The sequence below is a fragment of the Myotis lucifugus genome, unplaced genomic scaffold (genome assembly GCF_000147115.1).
Source record: "Myotis lucifugus unplaced genomic scaffold, Myoluc2.0 scaffold_1, whole genome shotgun sequence".
Lineage (NCBI taxonomy): Eukaryota > Metazoa > Chordata > Mammalia > Chiroptera > Vespertilionidae > Myotis > Myotis lucifugus.
In genome coordinates, this window is record NW_005871049.1 from 13,775,295 (window position 1) to 13,796,538 (window position 21,244).

General features: G+C 38.2%; 1 protein-coding gene across 1 annotated transcript in view; it reads right to left on the reverse strand.

Annotated features, from left to right (window-relative positions):
- Positions 1–234: 234 nt before the first annotated feature.
- Positions 235–21,244, reverse strand: part of INPP4B (inositol polyphosphate-4-phosphatase type II B) — a 496,781-nt gene continuing 475,771 nt past the window's right edge. The window contains exon 27 of the mRNA XM_023754658.1: positions 235–513. Coding sequence (XP_023610426.1) covers positions 381–513 — 133 coding nt within the window. The 3' untranslated portion in view covers positions 235–380. The remainder of the gene's footprint in view (positions 514–21,244) is intronic.

The following is a 21,244-nucleotide window of genomic DNA, read 5'->3' on the forward strand; positions in this document are numbered from 1 at the left end:
CACACTCTCCTAGCTTCATTGTGGAGGGACAGCTCTGCTCTCCGAGTCACCGCTAGTCCCCCATGGCACCTGTTACCTCAGAATGTCTTTCATTAAATACCCCATGAATGAAAGTTACACGTTCTGAGCTGATCTCAATCAGCAAGAATCAACACATAGAAGCTTAGAACTGGAAAGGACAATATTATGTAAGATTTTAAAAAAATGAATCTCTTTCAGAGTAATATGCTGATAACTGTAATTCAAGTAATTCCTAGATTTGGGCAAACATCCCTGATGATCGCCCTCCACAAATTCACGACAATAAAACAAAAACGAAAAAGTAGAGAGTATCCAACTGAAGCGTGTTTGTGTTCCTGTTTATTTACATGTTGGAAAACTTAGGTGTCAGCTTTTCCATAAGTCCCCTCTGGAGGTCTGTAGTACTTGGGGAAAGCCATCAGCTGTAGCATGTTGAAAGCATACTTTCTGCATTTGATATTCTTCAGTACATTCTCTATGCGGCATCCTTCTCTGGTAAAAGGGGAAAAAGTACAACTTCATGAAACAGAATAAATAAATATGCTTTATTTGTTCAATGTAGAGTTGCAGCAACAGTCCGAGTAAAAATAACAAAGATTCAACTCTACATTTGTTTTTTGTTTGTTTCTCACAAATGATGATACATCTTACAAAATTAAATCCTAGGCCAGGCCCAATACCATTATTGCCCTCGGAAAAGAGATGATTAAAGTCTCTTTGCTCTTAACAGGTATTTAAGGTTTAATAAACTCTTTAAATATAATTTGCTCCACAATACAGCTTCACTTTAATCTCATAAATATATCTGCCTTTTTAATAACTCTTCCACAAATTAATTTCTTTAAAACACATTAAAATCTCTATGTAGCCCTAAGGATACAGGTTCTAGGAATAAGGCATTTAATTGATTAAGTCTGGCCCTATAGATTTTTAAAGGAAAGTTCAATCTCTATTTTACTTCATTATTTTAACTGTGCAACGACGAGAAAAATGGCTTCTGGAACAGCCTGGTCCGAGTCTCCACTTTTTAGAGGAGAAGTGCTATGCACAGACAGTACAAAGTCACAGGTGCGGAAACGGGGCATCAAGACACAGACAAGACCTCGTTAAAAAGAATAGAAAACTACTGTCCAAGCCACATCAACCCAAACCATAGTTACAAACAGGTTAATTTAATTACAAAACAGAAATAGCCATTTTCTTCAGAGTTACTTGACAGAAGGGGGTTAATTGCAGCAAAGAAATGACAAAACAAACAAGTTAAGAAATCAAACAGAAGGTTCTGCCAGCTGATGGCAACGATTTTAGCACAGTGGAAATCATGTCCGGAACCTCCCACATGTCTAGGACTTGTCTCAGAGTTTCAGTGTGTTGTGCAAATTCAGTCTTAATTTCTTTGATAAATTTAACGGGAAGAGGAACAGGAGGTGTAGACCTTCAAGCTTTCAGGATTCTGTTCTGTGTCTTATTCCAAAGACAGTAATTTTAAAATTCTTCTTGAGCTAGTGAACAGGGGGAAACACTTCTCCATGAACAAAAGAGCAAAACAATTCACTTAATGCATAGTACTTCTTCTTTAGATTTTAGGAAAAAACAAAGAAAACACAATTCAAACATCTGTTTTAAATTCTCTGGATCTTAAAATGTAGAAATATTACAGCATTGTCCCCATAATTTAAAGTCCATTATCATTTGTAGAAAAGAAAGGAATACAACAGTAAAACTTATTGGTATTTGGCTAATAGTAATGCAAGACTTAAGATAAGCCACACGACTAGCAGGTGTGAGCTGACAAGCAGCAAGGCGACAGGATAGAAGTGTCGAGAAGTTGGCTTGTTATCAGATAGACAGCCTGTTTCAGGATCATCGGATTCATTCAGGGCTCCCTGGGTTTGTCTGCTGTTAAACAGGGAGGGGGAGTAGGGGGAGGAAAGAAAATAGAATAGCATTCACACACTAAAGAAACTCAACCTTAAACATCCTGAAGTAGAACACATTATCTTATACAATAAAGCTGCTTCAGATGGAAGTTTTATGCTAAATAGCCCTAAATACACCCTGTGTATTTTTTTCTCACTGACAAATGTATTTCTCATTGACAAATGTTGTTACAAAAGGAGATTCCTTTTGGTGCAAGAGAGAAGGGAGAGACACTCGGATGATATTTCACATGGTTTGAATCTGAATGTGCAAGGAAGAAGCAAATAAGTATAATAGCAGCAATAAACAAAACTCCATGAATAAAACTAAAACGTGGATCAGCCCATATAAATAATCGGATAAATACATCTTTGGCAAATGAAAGAGAAACGGTATGTAGTGAAGCAAAAGAATGTGTCTGACACATTTAGGCACACTCTCTACTGGTCTCGTACCTGTATAATGTATTTAACATTATAAAAATGATTTATAGAAATGGGTTGGTATTTAAAATGAAAGAAATATCTGACATGCCATCCTCGGCAGCCATAAGATTAGTTTAACAAAACCTGACTCAGCGTCCTTCTTACTCCTTCAGCTCGTAAATTGCATTGTCGCCTGCTCATCTTACTTAAATATCTATCTCCTATGGACTCCGGAGCTTAAAAGAGATCCATCTTTGCAGAGTGACACCTTAAACAATAAAAGATTCTACATTTCCAGGTTGTGTATTTTCTGTGTAAGTAAAAATGGGCACTTATAATTGGCTTAAAAGCAGCTACAATTATGGCAAATAAAAAATATGCCATACTGTCTTAGCCGGTGTGCTCAGTGGTTGGAGCATCAGCCTGGGCACCAAAGGGTTGTGGGTTCGATTCCTGGTCAAGGGTGTGTACCTGGATTGCAGATTCAATTCCCATCCCTGACCCTGGCCCCTGTCCGTTTCCTTCCCTTCCACTCTCTCTAAAAATAAAAATAAAAATAAATATACCATACTGATATATGTTGAAAATAAAAATTCCTCTCTATGGTATATTTCATCAGTACTCAGAGTATTCAGAATTTCAATCATGCTCAGTTGTCAAGGTGCGGTTTGATCTCTATCAGCTCCTCCATGTTTGGAGGCAGAAAATGGGTGGTGGGTCAGTCTTATGTAAAGTGCACCCAAAGCTAAGTTCTCAACAAGCCCCAGAGCTGCCAGTGCTCCCTTTCAACCAGGTGCAGCCCCTGCAAACCCCCTACACAGACATTTCTGAGCAGGTGTCGACCACCTTAGTGACCACACTTGGACAAACAGTAGTGATCATTTAACACACCAAGTCAATCACCCAGTGTGTGCTCTAGTGCAGTGATGGCGAACCTTTTGAGCTCGGCGTGTCAGCATTTTGAAAAACCCTAACTTAACTCTGGTGCCGTGTCACATATAGAAATTTTTTGATATTTGCAACCATAGTAAAACAAAGATGTATATTTTTGATATTTATTTTATATATTTAAATGCCATTTAACAAAGAAAAATCAACCCAAAAAATGAGTTTGCCGTGTCACCTCTGACACACGTGTCATAGGTTCGCCATCACTGCTCTAGTGTTTCCCATTGTTTGGTAAGATTTAAGGACCCTAAAGCCAGTGACCAGGTAAAGTGGAAGCTTATCTGGAAGACAAATGATTTATGGAGCAAAAGGGAGGGTTATTTTGGACTTGCATAATTTCTATTGTCAATGGTACAAAGCACTTGGTTACTTGTTGAACTTTCCGCTCCTCATTAGGTAGGAAACCTGCAGTAGACTTTAAGGTATGTTTACCTTCGAATGTGACTAAGAAAAGCTTCCTTGTCCGATGTTATTTTTTCTGTGGGCTTGCCTGGGTGCTTGAAATCCCTACATTGCTCATCCCAGAGAAATATTTTATTCATTTATTCAGTAAATTATTACCAATGTGTATCTCATTCTTTTACAACTTCTAGTTTTCATTTATCTCATAAAGAATATAATGTATTAGTAGAGTAACACACATAGAGGTGGCTATGATATCCATAGTCCATGAGACCACCTGGCTTCAAGCTTGGACCAGTCACCTGCTAGTTACATTTTTCACTAGGGCAAATTTTTAAACATTTAATGTCTCCATTTCCTCATCTTTCAATGGTGTTAATAATAACAATACCTACTTCACAGAGCTGCTATGAAGTGTTGTAAGTCACACTTACACGCTTCTTAGAATAGAGCCTGGCATATAGTAAGCTTTCAATAGTGCTTATAATTATTAAATAATTGGTAAATCGAGAAATACACACACCTTGGTAGTGTAGCTAGTACCTTTCTAGCTAGTAGGGAAATATAATCAAACAAGGTTGCGAGTCACTGTTGCAGCCCACTGGTGTTCAACTGCAGACGTGCAGTGGGGGTGGTGTTGGAGGTGCAGAGGGCCAATCAGAGCAGGTAACTTTTACTGATATTACTTGATTGTGCCTCTGCAAAAGAATTTGTGTGTGTACTACCGCAGTGGCCACATCTGGGCAAACAATAATCATAGTTATTTCAAACATACCACAGATAAATCTGAATTAGTTTAAGACCCCTAGTCAACCATGCTGTGGTCTGGTTGAAAAGAATAGTTGGAAATAAGTGGTCTAATTCATGTTTGAACAATTCTGGGAACTAGAAAAAAACACTTTTCAAGAAGTCTATTCCATACACTGAGACTTGCGGAGGGTGTTTGGTCATAAAACATGTGTTAGCCGTTGGGGAAGATGGGATAAACGGCCAAGGGAGGCTGGATAGGTGACTTTTAGGTCCCTGCGCACATTTCCAGACGCACAAAGTAAACAGAAAGGCTCTGAAGTAATGCTTGCCCTTTTTCTACCCTCAGTTCCAGCTCATACAGCTACAAAACTTGAGCAAATACTTAATCTTTTTCCATACAATTTCTCTTTATGCACAGGAACAATGAGATTGTTAAAAGAATTAAGTAAGGTGATACATTCAAAAACCTTAGCACTGGAGACTATTATGCAAATTGAAATAAGCCAGTCAGAGAAAGACAGGTATCACATAATCTCACTTATATGTGGAATCTAATGAACAAAATAAACTGACGAACAAAATAGATCCAGAAACATAAAGCATGGAGCAGAATGACGAATCTCAGAGGGAAGGGAGGGAGTGGGAGGAGATTAAACAAAGAACATATGCATAACCCATGGCTCAGACAATAGTGTGGTGAAGCCTGGGGGGGAGGGTTGGGAGCTAGGTGGAGGGGGTGAATGGGGTGAAAAAGAGAAACATCTGTAATGCTTTCAACAATAAAGATAAACTTTAAAAAAGCACAGTACAAGGTATAAAACAAGGCCTGGATAAATATTAGTTATTGTCATTACTGTTATCACCAATATCATCCTCACTGACACTCCCTCCTGTCCCGTTTTAAGATGAAGTTGATCTGTAGTTAATCTTAACAACCTTGTTGAAACCTTGGTTCCTCTCCAATGTTCCCTGTTAGGAGAGAAGTACTAACTCCTATCACCTATCTATCTATCTATCTATCTATCTATCATCTACCTACCTACTATTATGTATGTATGTATGTATGTATGTATCCAATTATGTATCTATAACCTATTTGTCTTGGTGCAAATGTTAGATTCTGATTACAAATGTAGGTTAAATATTAACCACAACCTATCAATATAGTACTACAGAAATAACCTCTCTTTCTAATAATCACACGTAGATAGGCAGAGTGGATACAAGTGGTCTTGTGGCTGTCTCCTTGCTTCCTGCTAAGAATAGCACAAATGATCATTTCTTTGTGGGCACAAATGAATTTTTCTAATTTACTGAATTTATTGAGATATAGGTTTCAAGTGTACAACTCAATAAAACACCAGCTGCACACTGTATTGTGTGCCCATTCCCCCAAGCAAAGTCTCCACTCCCATCCCCCGCCCCCTTTTGCCTAGCTCTGACTACTCTCCATCCTCCTTTCTCTCTGGCTATCACCACACTGTTGCCTGTGTGTGTGTGTGTGTGTGTGTGTGTGTGTGTGTGTATTCTTGCTTAACCCTTTTACCTTTCATTCAGCCTCCCATCTCCCCTCCTCCCTGACAATTTTGAAGCACTCTGCAAGTGCAAACTACAAAGGATGTGTTAAGTGGTAACATCTGTAATTTCCTCACTGGGAAATGATGACCAATAAGTAATCAGTGGTACCCTGCAAGGTTCTGTGACAATCATGTCACTAGTTGCAGCCATCACTGACTGGCTCTCCATGGAAGCAAACCAGTGTTGTCTACACTGAAAATGTGACATAATCAGACATTTAAGGGCAGTTACTGAATCTGCAGGAGAGAAAATGATTTTTTTTTATCAAATGACCTGTCAAAGCAATCACTTAAAATAGAAACAAGGAAAAGGACATGTCTCACTTTTAAACACATCACTGCCTACACAAGGAGACATTTCCTTAAATAAAACCCAATGTGTGTGACTTGATATTTGCTTATTCCCTCTCTCTTCTGTCAGTGATGGCTGCTATATCCTAGAGAGCACAAGTCCCCACTGTAGATATCCTCTCAAATCTTTCTGACCATTGCAAACAAAAGTCAGAACCCTCCTATCTCTCCATGTTGGTTAATTCATGAACAGTTTTGTTATTTGTTATTTTATTCTTTAAACCACTATCACTCGTCAAGCTCCCCCAAAGGAAAATTACCATTTAAAACTGAATAGACAATGGAACACTACTCAGCCATATGAAAAGATGAACTACTGCCATTTGCGACAACGTGGATGGATCTTGAGAGTATCATGCTAAGAAAAATAAGTCAGATGGAGAAAGGGCAAGAACCATATGATTTCACTCATAGGTGGGATATGAAACAGAAAGCAACAAACAAACAAGAAACCTCATGGATACAGGCAACAGAAGGGTGGCTACCAGAGGGGAAAGGGGGGTGAAGTAGATTAAAGAGGACACAGGTGGTCAAATATCTGATGACAGAAGAATACTAGACTTTGGGTGTTGAGCACACAATGGAATATACTGATGATGTATTGTAGAATTGTGCACCTGAAATACATATAATCTTATTAACCAATGTCACCCCAATCAATTTAATTATATAAACTAAATAGAAAATCTTTTCTTTTGACCAAAAAGCTCATTTCCTCCCATGTTGAAATGAGACCATTTCACATTTAATTACACCAAGTTTAAAGCTATGAACATACCATCTTGAAATTATGAGCCAAGATTTTAGAATTAATATCTTCCAGAGCTTTATTGGGCCCTACATTCATCTGCTGAATTGACCTTAATAGAGTATCATTTTCAGGCCATGGACTGCTGGACTGTGTCAATTTTTAAACTGGCAGATATGTGTAAAAATGCATATAATATACCTCTGTATCAATAAGAGCTTTGAGAGTGGTATAGAAATCACAGAATCATAGATTCTCAGATTTAAAAGTGACTTTAATAAATCTTCACGTTGAATTACACCTTTTCATGTAATTTCAGATGAGAAATAAATCAAAAGGCCTTGCCTATGCTTCTGCCACAGCAAACTGTAAGGAAAGGATGCTGAGAAGGTTGTTTTCCTTGTTCATAGTCTGATTATATCATAGTCTGGTGAGATAAAGGGCGAAGGACCATTTGTTTTCAGTTTAGATTAAGGTCCATGAAATTCAATGACTGAAAATACTCGTAGATGACAAACTATCTGCCAAATCTTTAAAAAAATTTTATTTGTAATTAAAATATTAAAAGTAGACTTTTGGAACTTTAAAAAACCTGAGCAACTATTTAAATACAGGGGAAATTTTCATAAAAGCATAACAAGTGTGGCATAATTTCCAGTAGCTAAGAAGCAAGATTGGCCTTTGTGGCCACTGGATCACTAGACACATTTAAAAATGCCTTCTTTATTCTAACTGGAGTACAGAATCTTAATTCAAAATATCTTGTGTCAACCACAGAAAAGTCCCCTAAATTAAGAAATTACTTGAAACGCATGTGACTATGTCACTGCTTGAGTGTCCAGGTCACGGGATGTTTCTAATGATCCTGTACAAGTTGGCTATATAAGAAAGAACAGCATTAAGCAAAACATGCACTCAGAGGAAGGGTGGGTCCTCTCCACAGGACACTGCACACATGTCATTCTAAGGGGAGGACTCCTGTGAACTAGAGTGTACCAGAGCATGGTAACCAGGAAGACGGTAGTGGACTTGGGAACTTGGCATAGCCAAAAAGACTGATGACAATGAGAATGAGAAGAATTCCATTGGCTTGCAGAAGAGGAAAATTTATGGTTAGATGGTTGTTGGTTTCAATAGTCAAAGGTTCTGTAGTTTAAAGTCTGGGCTACCTTGAAAGGCAATGGAAATGTTTGAAGTAAAGAAAGAGACCTACTGTGTGGCTTGAACTATTGATTTGATACTTTATAGACATTACTAGGTGTATCAGCTAATAATGCGGATTTTTTTTTCAATAGGTGGAGTTACACATATGTTGATATATATGCAATTTGATTTGTATGCTGTTTTGTTGAATTGACAGCAAGCTTTAAAACTTCATATGTCAAATTTGCTGAAGGTGTTAACATCATAGATATTTTTACGCTTAAAAATGTCTAATTTCATGCCAAAAAAAGAGCATTTGAGGGAAGTTTTAATTCATTACTTTATTTTGAAGAAAAAGTTATCGTATACTTCGGGAAGCTTATGGTGAACATGCTCCATCTCAAGATACTTGTGAACACTGGTTTAAATGCATTAAAAATGACGATTTCGATGTGAAAGACAAAGAACGTCCAGGTCAACTGAAAAAGTTTGAAGACCAACAATTACAAGCATTATTGGATGAAGATGTGTGTCAAACTAAAAAACAACTTGCAGAAAGATTAAATGTTGCTCAGCAAACAATTTCCGATTGTTTACAAGCAATGGGAAAGATTTTAAAGGAAGGAAAATGGGTGCCACATCAACTGAATGAAAGACAAATGGAAAACCAAAAAGTCATCAGTCAAATGTTGCTTCAACAGCACAAAAGAAAGCCTTTTTTTGCATTGAATTGTGACTGGAGATGAAAAGGGGATTCATTTTGAGAATCCCAAATGCACAAAATCATGGGTTGATCCAGGTCAACCATCAACATCGACTGCAAGGCCAAATCGCTTTGGAAAGAAGACAATGCTCTGCCTTTGGTGGGATCAGGAAGGTGTGGGGTATTATGAGCTTCTAAAACCAGGTGAAACTGTTAATACTGATCGCTACAGACAAATAATTAATTTGAGCCACGCTTTGATCGTGAAATGACCAGAATGGGCCAGAAGACACAGCAAAGTAATTTTGCTTCATGATAACACACCATCACACACTTCAAAACCAGTTAAAGACACATTAAAAGATCTTGCCTGGGAAGTATGAACCCACCCGCTGTATTCACCAGAACTTGCTCCTTCAGATTACCACTTCTTCCAATCGATGGCACATGCATTTTATGAGCAGCACTTCAAAACATATGAAGAAGTGGAAAATTGGGTCTCTGAATGGTTTGTCTCAAAACAAGAAAAATTCTATTGGGACAGTATCCACAAGTTACCTGAAAGATGGGGAAAATGTGTAGCTAGCGATGGACATTACTTTTGAAGAAAGCACTTTTGATGTTTCTCTTGAAATTATCGTGTTTTCTTTTATTACAAAATCCGCCATTATTAACTGGTACACCTAGTGTCTAATTCATTCCTTACAAAGGGTCAAACTGGTTGGTGGTATTATCTCCTCAGGCTCAAAAGGGTTGCAAAACTTGCTCAAAGGGCAGATAAGACATTTTTATCACTGGTTGTCTAATGGAAAAACTTATTCCTTTCACTTTACTGATTGGGGATCCTTTAATCACAGGTTTCACGCTAGGACTCAGAAACAGCCAGGTGTGATTTCTTGCCAGTTGTTCGATTAGACTAAGAGCCCTCTAAAGCTACTCTTATCTCTACCTTCCTGTGGTCCTTTGATTCTATCACAACATAAGTGCAGTACTCTGGAGATGCATATATTTACTACTAATGGAACAGGTGACATTTCAGTAAGAAATAACTGGGGAAGAGTGCCAAAGTCAAAGAATGCAAAGCATATTGACATTGTTTTGGGACTCTCAAGTTGTTATTGCTCACTCTTATCTATTTCATATTCTAGTTTAGAATTAAAAACCAAACACCTGACCTATTTGATGTTTCAATTTAATTTCTCCTTGGTATCATGTTTTGTCCTCTTCTTCCCATCTCACTCTTTTAGTTTTATTAAGTACCTGAAAAATGGACATATTTTCTTATCAGGAAAAGCAAGGCTCCAGGAGTAATATTCTCAGATATAGCACACTTTACTCTGAAGAGGAAAAAAACTCCAGGAAAGATAGGAAAGTGTCTTGGTCTCAAATCTAGACGTGTTTTATAAAATTTAAAAAAAAGGAGAGAGAGACATATGAGATGAAAGCATAATTGCTTTGTTCAGATGATTATCATAGAACGGATTCCAGTTTTGATCTCTGAATTTTAGAAAGGAGAATATTTGGATAAGGTCCAGAAAGAAATATCATAAATGATTAAAGAACTGAAGAAGAAAGCTTATGAGAAAGTGTTTAAGGTTAATTTTGTCTGGATACAGGAAGGCTAATATGTGATCACTACATTTAAGTGTAGGTAAGACAGTGGTAAAATAATTTTTGAGAAACTAATTTGTGTTTTGCTCTCATATATTTTTGGCTGTAGTATAAAGCATGTGCCTCAATGGTTTTAGCAAGGCTGAAAGCAAGAGCTGCCTGAAACTAAATAGATTTGTCCTTCTTTAATCTCATGACTAAGAACATGTGAGGTATCTATTAAGGGGGAAAGGATCTTTGAGGGCTGAGAGGGAGAGGGAAAAGGAAGGAAAGGATGAAGAAGTTCTGTGTGGTGCCTCGTGAGGGAGGACCACCAGATGGGAGTAAGGGCTATGAGATGCATCCCAGGAAACCAGCCCTAAATCACTGATCAGCTTCCCCAAAGATTCCCTTGTCTTGGATACAATGAAATGAAGGGGCTTAAAGGTACCATAATGAATAGGAAATGGGCACATCAGTGGCCGGTGACTGATATAGATAAGAAGCCTTGCAAGATAAGGCCTGTGGCAAGAGGAGAGCTCAAAACACTAGACTGACTTGCCATCAGTCTGGCTGGATGGGAGCTGAAATGTGGACTAAAAATTGTTTAAAGAAAAATGTTAAAAAGAATCAAACCAAAAACCAAAAAATATTACATCTTACACACTCTAGTTAGTGGACAGGTAAATAGGCCAATTCTACCAAAAGGTAAGTATATAGATATAGAAATACACCTGCAACTCTTTTTCTATTTCCCACACAATGTAATTAGCTTTTCTTTGTACAGGATCTCCCAGATGACTTCATTTTAATTGCCTCAAAGTGGCGGTCAGAGAGGAGAAAGGAAACTAGGCAGGAAAACATTCTGTACCTGTCGCTAAATTACTTAAAATATAAACAGCCATTGTCCCAGTGCTCTTGCTGTCACTCTCAGGAGTTTGGGATCCTTTATCCTCCAGTTAAGAGGAAATTACTATGCAGAAATAAGACTTCTGAATCTGTTCTTGATACAGAGGACAGAGAATGACGAGGCACGTCCATCGCCAGCGGGCTGGGCCCCTGAGTAAGCAAGGAACTGGCAGAGCCTGACTGACTTCGGGGCCAGCTCTTAAGCTCTCCAATAAAAACAGAAGTCCACATGGACCCATGGATTATAGCCTGTGCTATTCTGAAAGTAGCCTGGGGATCGAGGCTAAAACTCGATCAGAATCAAGGCTAAAACTTTGGATTCATGTAACAGGAAAGAAAATCAGTTCAACTACCTATTATTCAGTTAAGTCTCAACTTCTTCCCTTTAAAAGGGGAGTATGTCAACATCCATTTAACAGGATTATTGTGAAATTATGTAAAGGCACCTACCGCCTTCAATAAAGAACCCCTTTCCCGCTTCCGCTTGTCAGTCTCAGTTCTATTGTGGACAGTGGGTACCTTGACCCCAGTGCAACTGTTCAGCTCTAGATGTGTTCTAGCTCTTTCTCCTCTCTCTCTCTAATTTTCAAGTGCCCAAAGTTTAGGACAGCACATTTTACCCTCCTCTAATACCTATACTTCCTCTGGGCGATTTCAACCAGTTCCAAGACTTTCCCATCATTTTATGCTGATGCATCTTAAGTTTCTCTCTCTAGTTGAGGCTGCTTCTCTGAATTACAGACACATACGTTGCATCTTCACTGGGATGCCTTACAGACAGACTCTGAGATAGTGAAGGGTGGACAAACATGCCACCGCACAATATGCCACATTGAAATAAGGGTTATTTTGAGATAAAGGCACTTGAAAAGCAGCAGATACAAGAGGGTGCTCTGACCTCCGCTTTCCTCCCTGAGAGCAAGAGATTAAAATCCTTGTAAAAGATGCCCTTCCTATACCAGGAGGGAGGAAACATTCTTATCACAAGGGACAGGGAGTCAATGCCTAGAGAATTCTACACACAGACTTTGTTAAAATAACTCATCTTCCTTTAGCTCCCTTCCTCTTCCCATACATATTTTAGTTCCTTTTTCATAATTGCCTCTTTGTTCAGCCTAGTATAAAAGCCTTTAGGTTTTGACACTTTTGGAGTCTTCATTATCCTATGAATTTTTCCATGTACATGTAAAACCTGTATGCCTTTTTCCTGTTACTCTTGTCTTAGGCCGACTTAATTCTCAGGCCTAGCTGGAGACCCTAACAGGGTAGAGGAAAAGTTTGGCCTCCCATACAGTTTCAACGTCAGGTCTTAACCTGAGTCCACCGCCTCTGCCACCTTTCCTCCCTTCCTTCTCATCACACCCACTCTCACACAGTCATGTTAAACACTTCAACACTTCCCTTCTCCTCTTCTGCATTTTTGCACCCCACATCCATCCAGCAGCCAGTCAGACCACTTGGCAGCATCTCCACTGCTACCACCTGACTGTGACCACCTTCATCTTGCTCTGGAACTAAGAGAATCAGTGTTCCTGCCCTCACCACTCCTGCCCCTCTATTGAGTTTCATTAAATCCTAAGACATCCATTCAGCTACATGGCAATGCAGCCAAGACACATTCTAAAACCATTCCCCCAAGAGCTTTTATGGAATGCAAATCCAGCTACGCCCAGCTGCCCACAGGGAGCCACGCTGTCAAGATAGCAGTGGTGCTTCTCCATCTGTAGGGAGGTGGAACTATCTTCCACTGCGCAGCAGCCAAAGCTCCTGCACCTCATGGAGGAACTACAGCTACATCCTCTTGCTCCACAATCCCCCAGGTATTCAATGCCCTCCCACCACTGCCATTTCTGTGACATCACAGGAAGCTAGATGAATCCTGCCAACCTTTACAGAGATGGAATCCTGCTTTGGGCCTTTTGTTGTTGCTGAATCTGAAGTGGATGGAGTTGAGTATGAAGCAGCTCACCAACAGACACCAGCATTCCCGGTGTTGTATAGTCTCAAACATTCAGTCCAACCCACTCTGTCAACAGGACCCTCCGAATGAAGCAATTTAGAGTTTTTGCCCTTGGAGCTTTAGAGTATTCATCATTTGCTTAACAAGGATAGGGACTCTTTCTTTTCTCCACTTTCCAATCTCTTCCCATTCCCGTTTCCCAATTCTCTCTTTACTTCCACCATCCCAGGCAAACAGCATGATGTTACAATTTCTGTTACCTACTTCTGGAAGGAAAGAGTTCTGAAAGTCCTAGGGCAAAAGATGCATTCGTGGATATTAGAGCTTAGATTTGGATACAAGTGCATGGCTAAAAACAACAATAGTTACACAACTATGAAACGGACTGACTATACAGTATGAAATGTACCAAGGAGGAATAACTCCAGGGTGTCATTCAAAGTGCTTTACAAATATTATCACTAATCTCTGCTACCAGAAAGGTGTCTTAGAAAAACAGATTTTGTGATGTTCAGTGACTACTAAATAGAATTTAAATGGCTAGAAATGGGGTGGGATTAGAGGATGGAATGTAAATAACATGGAAAGGATGAAACATGAAAGTACCAGATGCATTTGGAAATGACCCAGTCTGCTTTGGTTATGATAATGGGGCAGCAAGGAAATCAATGAAGGCAGGAAATTAAATGTTAGGATACTTTCTTTTTTGTTGCTTATATATATTAGACATTTTCTAAAATGAACATATATTTTGCAATAAGAAATTCAACTACATTGTTTAAAAATGAGACAGGGCTATGTTGCAAATGTTCATGTTTGATGGTACAAAAACTATTCCAAAAAACTATCGCAAAAGTGTGATTAGCTATGTGCTGTAGCACAGCACCCAAATGCAAGAGGTAGGATGGCTTGAGCCAGGACTGCAACAGGAATGGAATAAACTAGAGACAGAGACCAATTTGGAGGTTATTATAATAATCAAGGGGGAAAAGCGATGAAGGATTGAACTTGGAGTGAAGGGGAGGGTGAGGAAGTTACAGATTTTGAGGCAGAAGTACTCTGAAAAATAGAGTATATGTTAAGAGTTTAGATAGGAGAAGATCAGGGAGATAAAACAGTAAAAAATGATGTTCAGGTTTTAGGGGAAATGCATCCTATTTAAGTATGCTATGTCTGCTCCAAGACTTTAGTTAGAGATGCATAATAAAAGATAGGTCTAGACCAGCCATGGGCAAACTACGGCCCGAGGGCCGGATCCGGCCCGTTTGAAATGAATAAAACTAAAAAAAAAAAAAGACCGTACCCTTTTATGTAATGATGTTTACTTTGAATTTATATTAGTTCACACAAACACTCCATCCATGCTTTTGTTCCGGCCCTCCGGTCCAGTTTAAGAACCCATTGTGGCCCTCGAGTCAAAAAGTTTGCCCACCCCTGGTCTAGACAGACTCTATACCATAATTCTATACTCTAAATTTGTAAGTTTCCTATAAAATGTGGGCTAATCAGATGAAGTCATCCATGCAGAGAGAATATGATGAGCAGAGATGAGGGGGAGGGCAAACTAGGGAATACCTGCATCTGTAAGGCCAGTGAGGAAGGAAGCAGACATAGACAGTGATAGCAAACAGTCACAGATTCAAAGAGAGAAGGTGTTAACTAAAGTGACAAATGCTGCAGCAGCAGTAAGGAGGCTGCAAAGTAAATAAATGTCACTGGATTTGATTAGGTGACTTGCAGCCTCTGACTTTCAGGAGAATTTTGGAAACAGAAATTAGTTTACAATCAACTGATGAATGAGTGATGATGCCTGGGAGGCAGCGTCCTATTCTATTTCAATTACTATGTCCAGAGACTGGACCAGGAAAGGAAGAAGAAAGACAGCACAGAGCCTCAAAGATTCAGCAGGATTGATGAAACTGTTTTAGGATAGTAAGGTAAGCTTGCCTGGAGGCACAGAGGACAGAAATTCAAGAATATGGGTTGGTTGGCATTCTTAACCTTTTTCAGGGGGGAAATTTGTTTATGGATTGAAAACTAGCTACAAAAACAGGGAGCTTTTACTGTTTGTCAAAAAGTCCTTCCGAAGTGGGAATCCACTAACCTCAAAACATCCCCTGACACATCTGAACATTGAACTAAAGATAAAGGAGTTTAGCTGCTGGGATGTAGGAATGTAGGAAAGTAAACTAATGAGAAGCTTAATCTCTTTGCATTTTGTGACACAATAATAACTTTTTGCAATATATCCTCAGTGGTTTAATAAGAAAATAAAGCCAAGATTGAACTTCTGATCACCTAACTACTAATGTCACAATAAATTAGGACATATATGTTGCTGCTAGTGAGTTTGGAGTAGCATCTTTGCATATAAGTTTGAAGCCCAATGTCATGTAAGTCCCAAGAGTTTACACTTTACATTTAATATGGATTTCAAAATAGTATATATTTCTCCTGAATGGATTCCTTTTTCATAGTTTGGATTGAAGCCTTCCAATGATCATATCAACATAAATATTACTAATTAGAAGCACTTTATCAACACAAATGACTATGCTAGAAATCATTTTTTTTGTTTCCGTTTAAGTTTCTAATACAGCTAATGGCCTTAATTATCTGACACTAGATTTTGTGTCCAACATACTATTCCTGATCATGGTCACTGGGAACGCTTTACAACAGGCTTCCCAGAAGTAACTACTTGGGGGTGAATCAATGATCTTATAAGATGCCCAGCTGTTTTCTTCTGACGAGATAGATACTTCCTCTTATTTTTCTGTTTAATGCTGAGTATTTTCTTTCCTTTGTAAAAATTGGTACTGTCTTAATATAAGTTATATGTCAATTGACTATGGATCTTGATTAATTTTCCTTTTCACACTGTACCTCTCAGCCCCTCTAAGGATATAAACTACAACTCCCTGAAAATAATAATTCCCAAGATATCTGCGATGAAGTAAGTTGGGAAAATACTAGGTTAAAAAATCAAACAGGATTTTTTATTTACTTATTTATTCAAGAAATATTTTTAGCTACTTTGTGTCTTGAATAGTCCAATTTGACTATAGTCTATGAGTGATAGGAAAGAAGAGAGACAATGACATAGGAAAAATTGATTGATCCTGAAATGACAGAGGCCCCAAAATTTTAAGCTAAAGAATTTTAGCATTACTCTCTATGTGGTGGAAAGTGGCATGATCACTGTTGGACTTTAGGAAAAAAACACCTTGGGAGGAATGAAGAAAGTAGATTGTAAGGTAATGTACCAGAGAAAAGAGAACTATTAAGAGGCTATAGCAGTGGGCCAGGTGGAAAGTAATAAAGGTCTGGAATAAAGCAACAGAAAACAGCAATGAATGAGAGATCATATATGAAAGATGAGGAATGAGAGTGAATTGACATCTTGGAGAAAATCTAAGAATTAAAGACAGATGTAGATATTATAAATTGTAAGAGGAAAGAGTATTTTATGTTAAATTCATTCTATCCTCTCTGTCCCCTTTTGTAATTACACTGATGCAGATAATCAGACTGAGTCTAACAGAGCCATCATTTCTGACACTTGCAACAACTTTCTGCAATAATTCTTGAAATGGCTGCATTGTTTGCCAAACAGATGGCTATCAAGGTAAATATGAAATGTTACTCTGAGCCAATTTTGGTAATTGCTTGGAGTTCACTTTTTCGATTAAAAAAAATGTGTCAGTAGTTTCATTCTAGTAGAACCAAGAGAATTCTAAGGGTGCCACCATTTCTTTTTCTGTCCATTTGGTTTGAGCTTTGTTGCACATCAGTCAGAAGTCACATTCTGTTCAATCGACTCTTTAGTACTACATAAAGACACAGACCTTACTTTTCTTTCATTTTGGCTACTTTTAAATTGCTTAAAGGTTTTCTTCAATTCAGATGGTTGGAGCTAGAAGGGAACCCCTAGAGATCACCAGGGCCAACTCCTTCATTTTTCAGATGAGAAAGCTGAGGCCTCCGGAGGAGGACCAGGATCTCATTAATAGCCCAGCAGTGTAGAGCTGGGACTGTGTGCAGAACAATTAGATTAATGATATTCTTCTGCTCCCACACAATAAAACAATCTCCCCTCAGCCCCATCCCTAACAGAGAGGAAGGAGTCACTTCCTCACTTCTCAGCATCCTATATCCTCTCATTATACACCGTGAGGATAATTCTTGTGGGAAAATGCTCCTGGGGACTTAGGACGGAGTGAGCTAGAGACCACACACATATGACTCATTATGATCTCTCTGTTTCCTATGGCGTTGGTTCTTTTTTTTCTAGACAATTAGGTTGTGAAATTGGCCTTTCTGAACCTTCCACTGTGGCTGCTGCTGCTCCAACTTATAAACCACAGATAATTCCAGGAAGAAAAAAAAATAATGGATGGGTTCATATGAAATTCATAAAGCATCAACCAGGCTCACAGAAAGTTCATGATAAAAGTTACCACTACTGAGTACTATTTGTTTGAGTCGCTCTTGTATATTGATAGTGGAAATTGCAAGGCACCACCCAGTGGAGAATATGCACATATATTATAAACTCCATTTGCTTTCATTATTTCATCTAGCAATCAGATATCTGAGAATATACCTGAACATACATACACCTCCAACAATAAAAAATTCAGAAAGTCAGTCATTACAGCATTTATCTGCAATTGCAAAATACTGGCAAATATATCAAGTGTCCAAATCCTGGTGATTAGTTGATTTCACAATTGCTGATCACTCCACCCTCACGATCTTTAATTTTCATACCATGACTGGGAGGTAGGTACGAGGATCCACTTTGCAAATGGGAAAGCTCAGAGATATTAGGTTGAATCTCCAAATTTACCCTGGTAATAAGAGATAGAGATGCAACTTGAATCTGGTTCCTTCTGAATCCTAAGTCTGTGCTCTTAACCTTGGTGTTATACTTTCGTTTTCTGCATTCTGCATTGTGCAAGAAACTATGTAGATACAGTATCTGCACATGTACATAGAGGACAGCTCAACATACTCAGAATACGTAGAGAAAAACATGTAGCATCACCATAAGTGAAATGAATCTAAGGAGTTCTCAGTGTGGGTTTAGGCTTAGAGTTTCCACACACCCCAGTTTATGCTTATTGCCCCAGCAGGATTTAGGTGGAGTGTATCTAGTTAAAAGGGTATAATATAATAAAGGAAATAAAAAGAAATAAGACAGAGGCATGGATTTGCGGTGTTTGTTCTATAGGTGTGTATTTATGTGACAGAGTGGTAAAGAGATGAGGGGGAGATTAAAACAGAGAATGCATGGTGGGACAAAGAGGTGAGGAGGCGATGAAATGACATTATAGGATCATAGGATTCCACGTGATATACTGAGTTTTAGAAAAATTAGTTTGAAAATACTATACAGGGTAGGTTGAAATAGAGAGATTAGAAACAGCAAAGGCAGTGGGGAGAATATTGAAGTAATCAATGTGTGAAGCAAATACCATAGGATGGCAAAGACAAATTGTCAAAATCAAGGGGAAGAAAAGGCAAAATTTCAGTCTACAGACAAGTAATTGAGACCTGCATGATTATTTATGATCATATTGGCCCCAACTTTTAGATGCCATCATTGTGGGCAGTGAGAGAACAACAGAAGTTGGCTTAGTGCACTCAGGAAGCTTTGCAGCTAAGGGATTGGACCCAAAAGTTTTTATGCTCATTAAACAAAAGTGATGGGAAAATTGGATCATATAGCACAGAAAACACAGTACAGGCAAACTGAACTGTTGTCACATCAGCAAAACAATATCATGTCACAGTAAATAACTCAAATTTTGTTGGTTTTGTTCTGTATCATTTGTACATAGGGTTTGGCTTTATAGTTTTACTAGAGGCCTGGTGCACAGATTCATGCACTGGTGGGGTCCCTCGACCTGGCCTGTGGGGATTGGGCTGAAACTGGCAGTCTGACATTCCTCGAGGGGTCCTGGATTGTGAGAGAGCACAATCCCTCCCCTCTTCCCTCTGAGATTCATCAGTCTGTTCCATGTTTCCATGCCTGTAAGTTGAGTGTCTGCCCCCTGGTGGTCAGTGTGCCTCATAGCTACCAGTCGAATGGTTGGACACAACGTATTAGCCTTTTATATATACAGTGGGGCCTTGACTTACAAGTTTAATTTGTTCCGAGACCAAGCTCGTTAAGGAGCTCATTAACTCAAATTACTCTGTCAACTCAATGCAAAAAATCGGCCAAGAGACAGCTGGTATCTCAAAAATCTCATTAGTTGGGACACTCGTAAGTCAAGGCCCCACTGTATATAGATAAGAGCTAGAGGCATAGAAGTTTATGCCTGGTTTTATGTTTGGGCATATATAAGTAGCATCATACTAAAAATAGTTTATGTCAGAAAGGAAGGTATGCAATGATTATTTCTCTTAAAGAAGTCAACACATGACTCAAGTTTGAGAAACAGTCATCTATACAAATAATATTGCTTTTTACATCCTGGCTTTGACAAAGAGGTAGTTATTGGTCATGTGCAACTTAACAGTTTAAGTGGACTGGTGTACTGGAAATCAAATGGCAAAGGGATAGGAAGAAAATATGGATTAAAATGTAACAGCAGCAGTTGAGACCACATCAAGAAGTATACACCTTGTATGACCAATTATAGAGAAAGACCATAGAATGAAGAAATACAAGTAATAAAACTAACCATACAGGCTTTGATTGATACTCATTACTTAGTACTAATAGCTGCACTTGGCTAAAATATGCGCTTGTAGTTATGTAGTGAACTTTAAATATATATTTCTTTCCAGAAAGGTGAATATAGCAATAGGCAGGAATTTATTTTCTGGCCAGATTAATAAATGACAACTTTCAAGATACATTAAAAGAAAAAGTATTAAGAAATATTAAAGACAATCTAGATGCCATCTCTAACTATCCCAAACCACAAATTAATTAACAAATGGTCCAAGGGTTGCATTCATGGATGTAAGGAGTTGGTTTTAGACTTTTAGTCAGGTGGTGTTGTTGAGCTCCAAAACTTCATGGCTCCAATATTTACTTTCCTTCCCTTTTCTAAAAAAATGTAAATAATTCATTGAAAACCAGCTGCCAAGAAGTTTGTTAGGGCATCACAAAGAACCTACTTTGTATAAAGAAGCTTCCAAAGTTAATCTAATAGTCCTCTAAGACATTCTTATATACATATATGAAGCTAAAATAGATCAGGGTGCTTATCCTTTTGTTTCAGGGAATTGTATCCTAATGAATTTCAATTTAGTACAAAAAAAATTAGCTGTCACTCATATTATCTTAAAATACTTGCTATTGAAGAAAAATTAATAAAAAGTCAAAAGCCAGTTAAATACCAAAATATAAATTATTAACCTATAGTTTCCTATAATTCTATAAATTAGTAGGGATTTTTAAAAAAAAACACTCCAACTAGATCACATCATGAATCATATAAAGAGAGCCTATATCTATCTTTATAGAACACAGTGCTTATGTATTAGAGAGTCAGGCAGTCCTAGATTTGAATGTGGCTTTGCCTCTTGCTACCTGTGCTACTTGGGCAAGCTACATCATTTTGCTAAATAATCACTTTTGTTATTTTAAAAATGGGGATGATAATAGTATTGTTATACAAAGGTTGATAGGAAAGTTAAATACACACAAACAAGCATGCACCATATAGTATGTTTAGCATCCCAGCCCTATATTAAGTACTCAATAAGTGGTTACTATAATTATTAGTGTCATTACAAATGTCATTACATTTATTTATTGAATAAATGACAATGAAA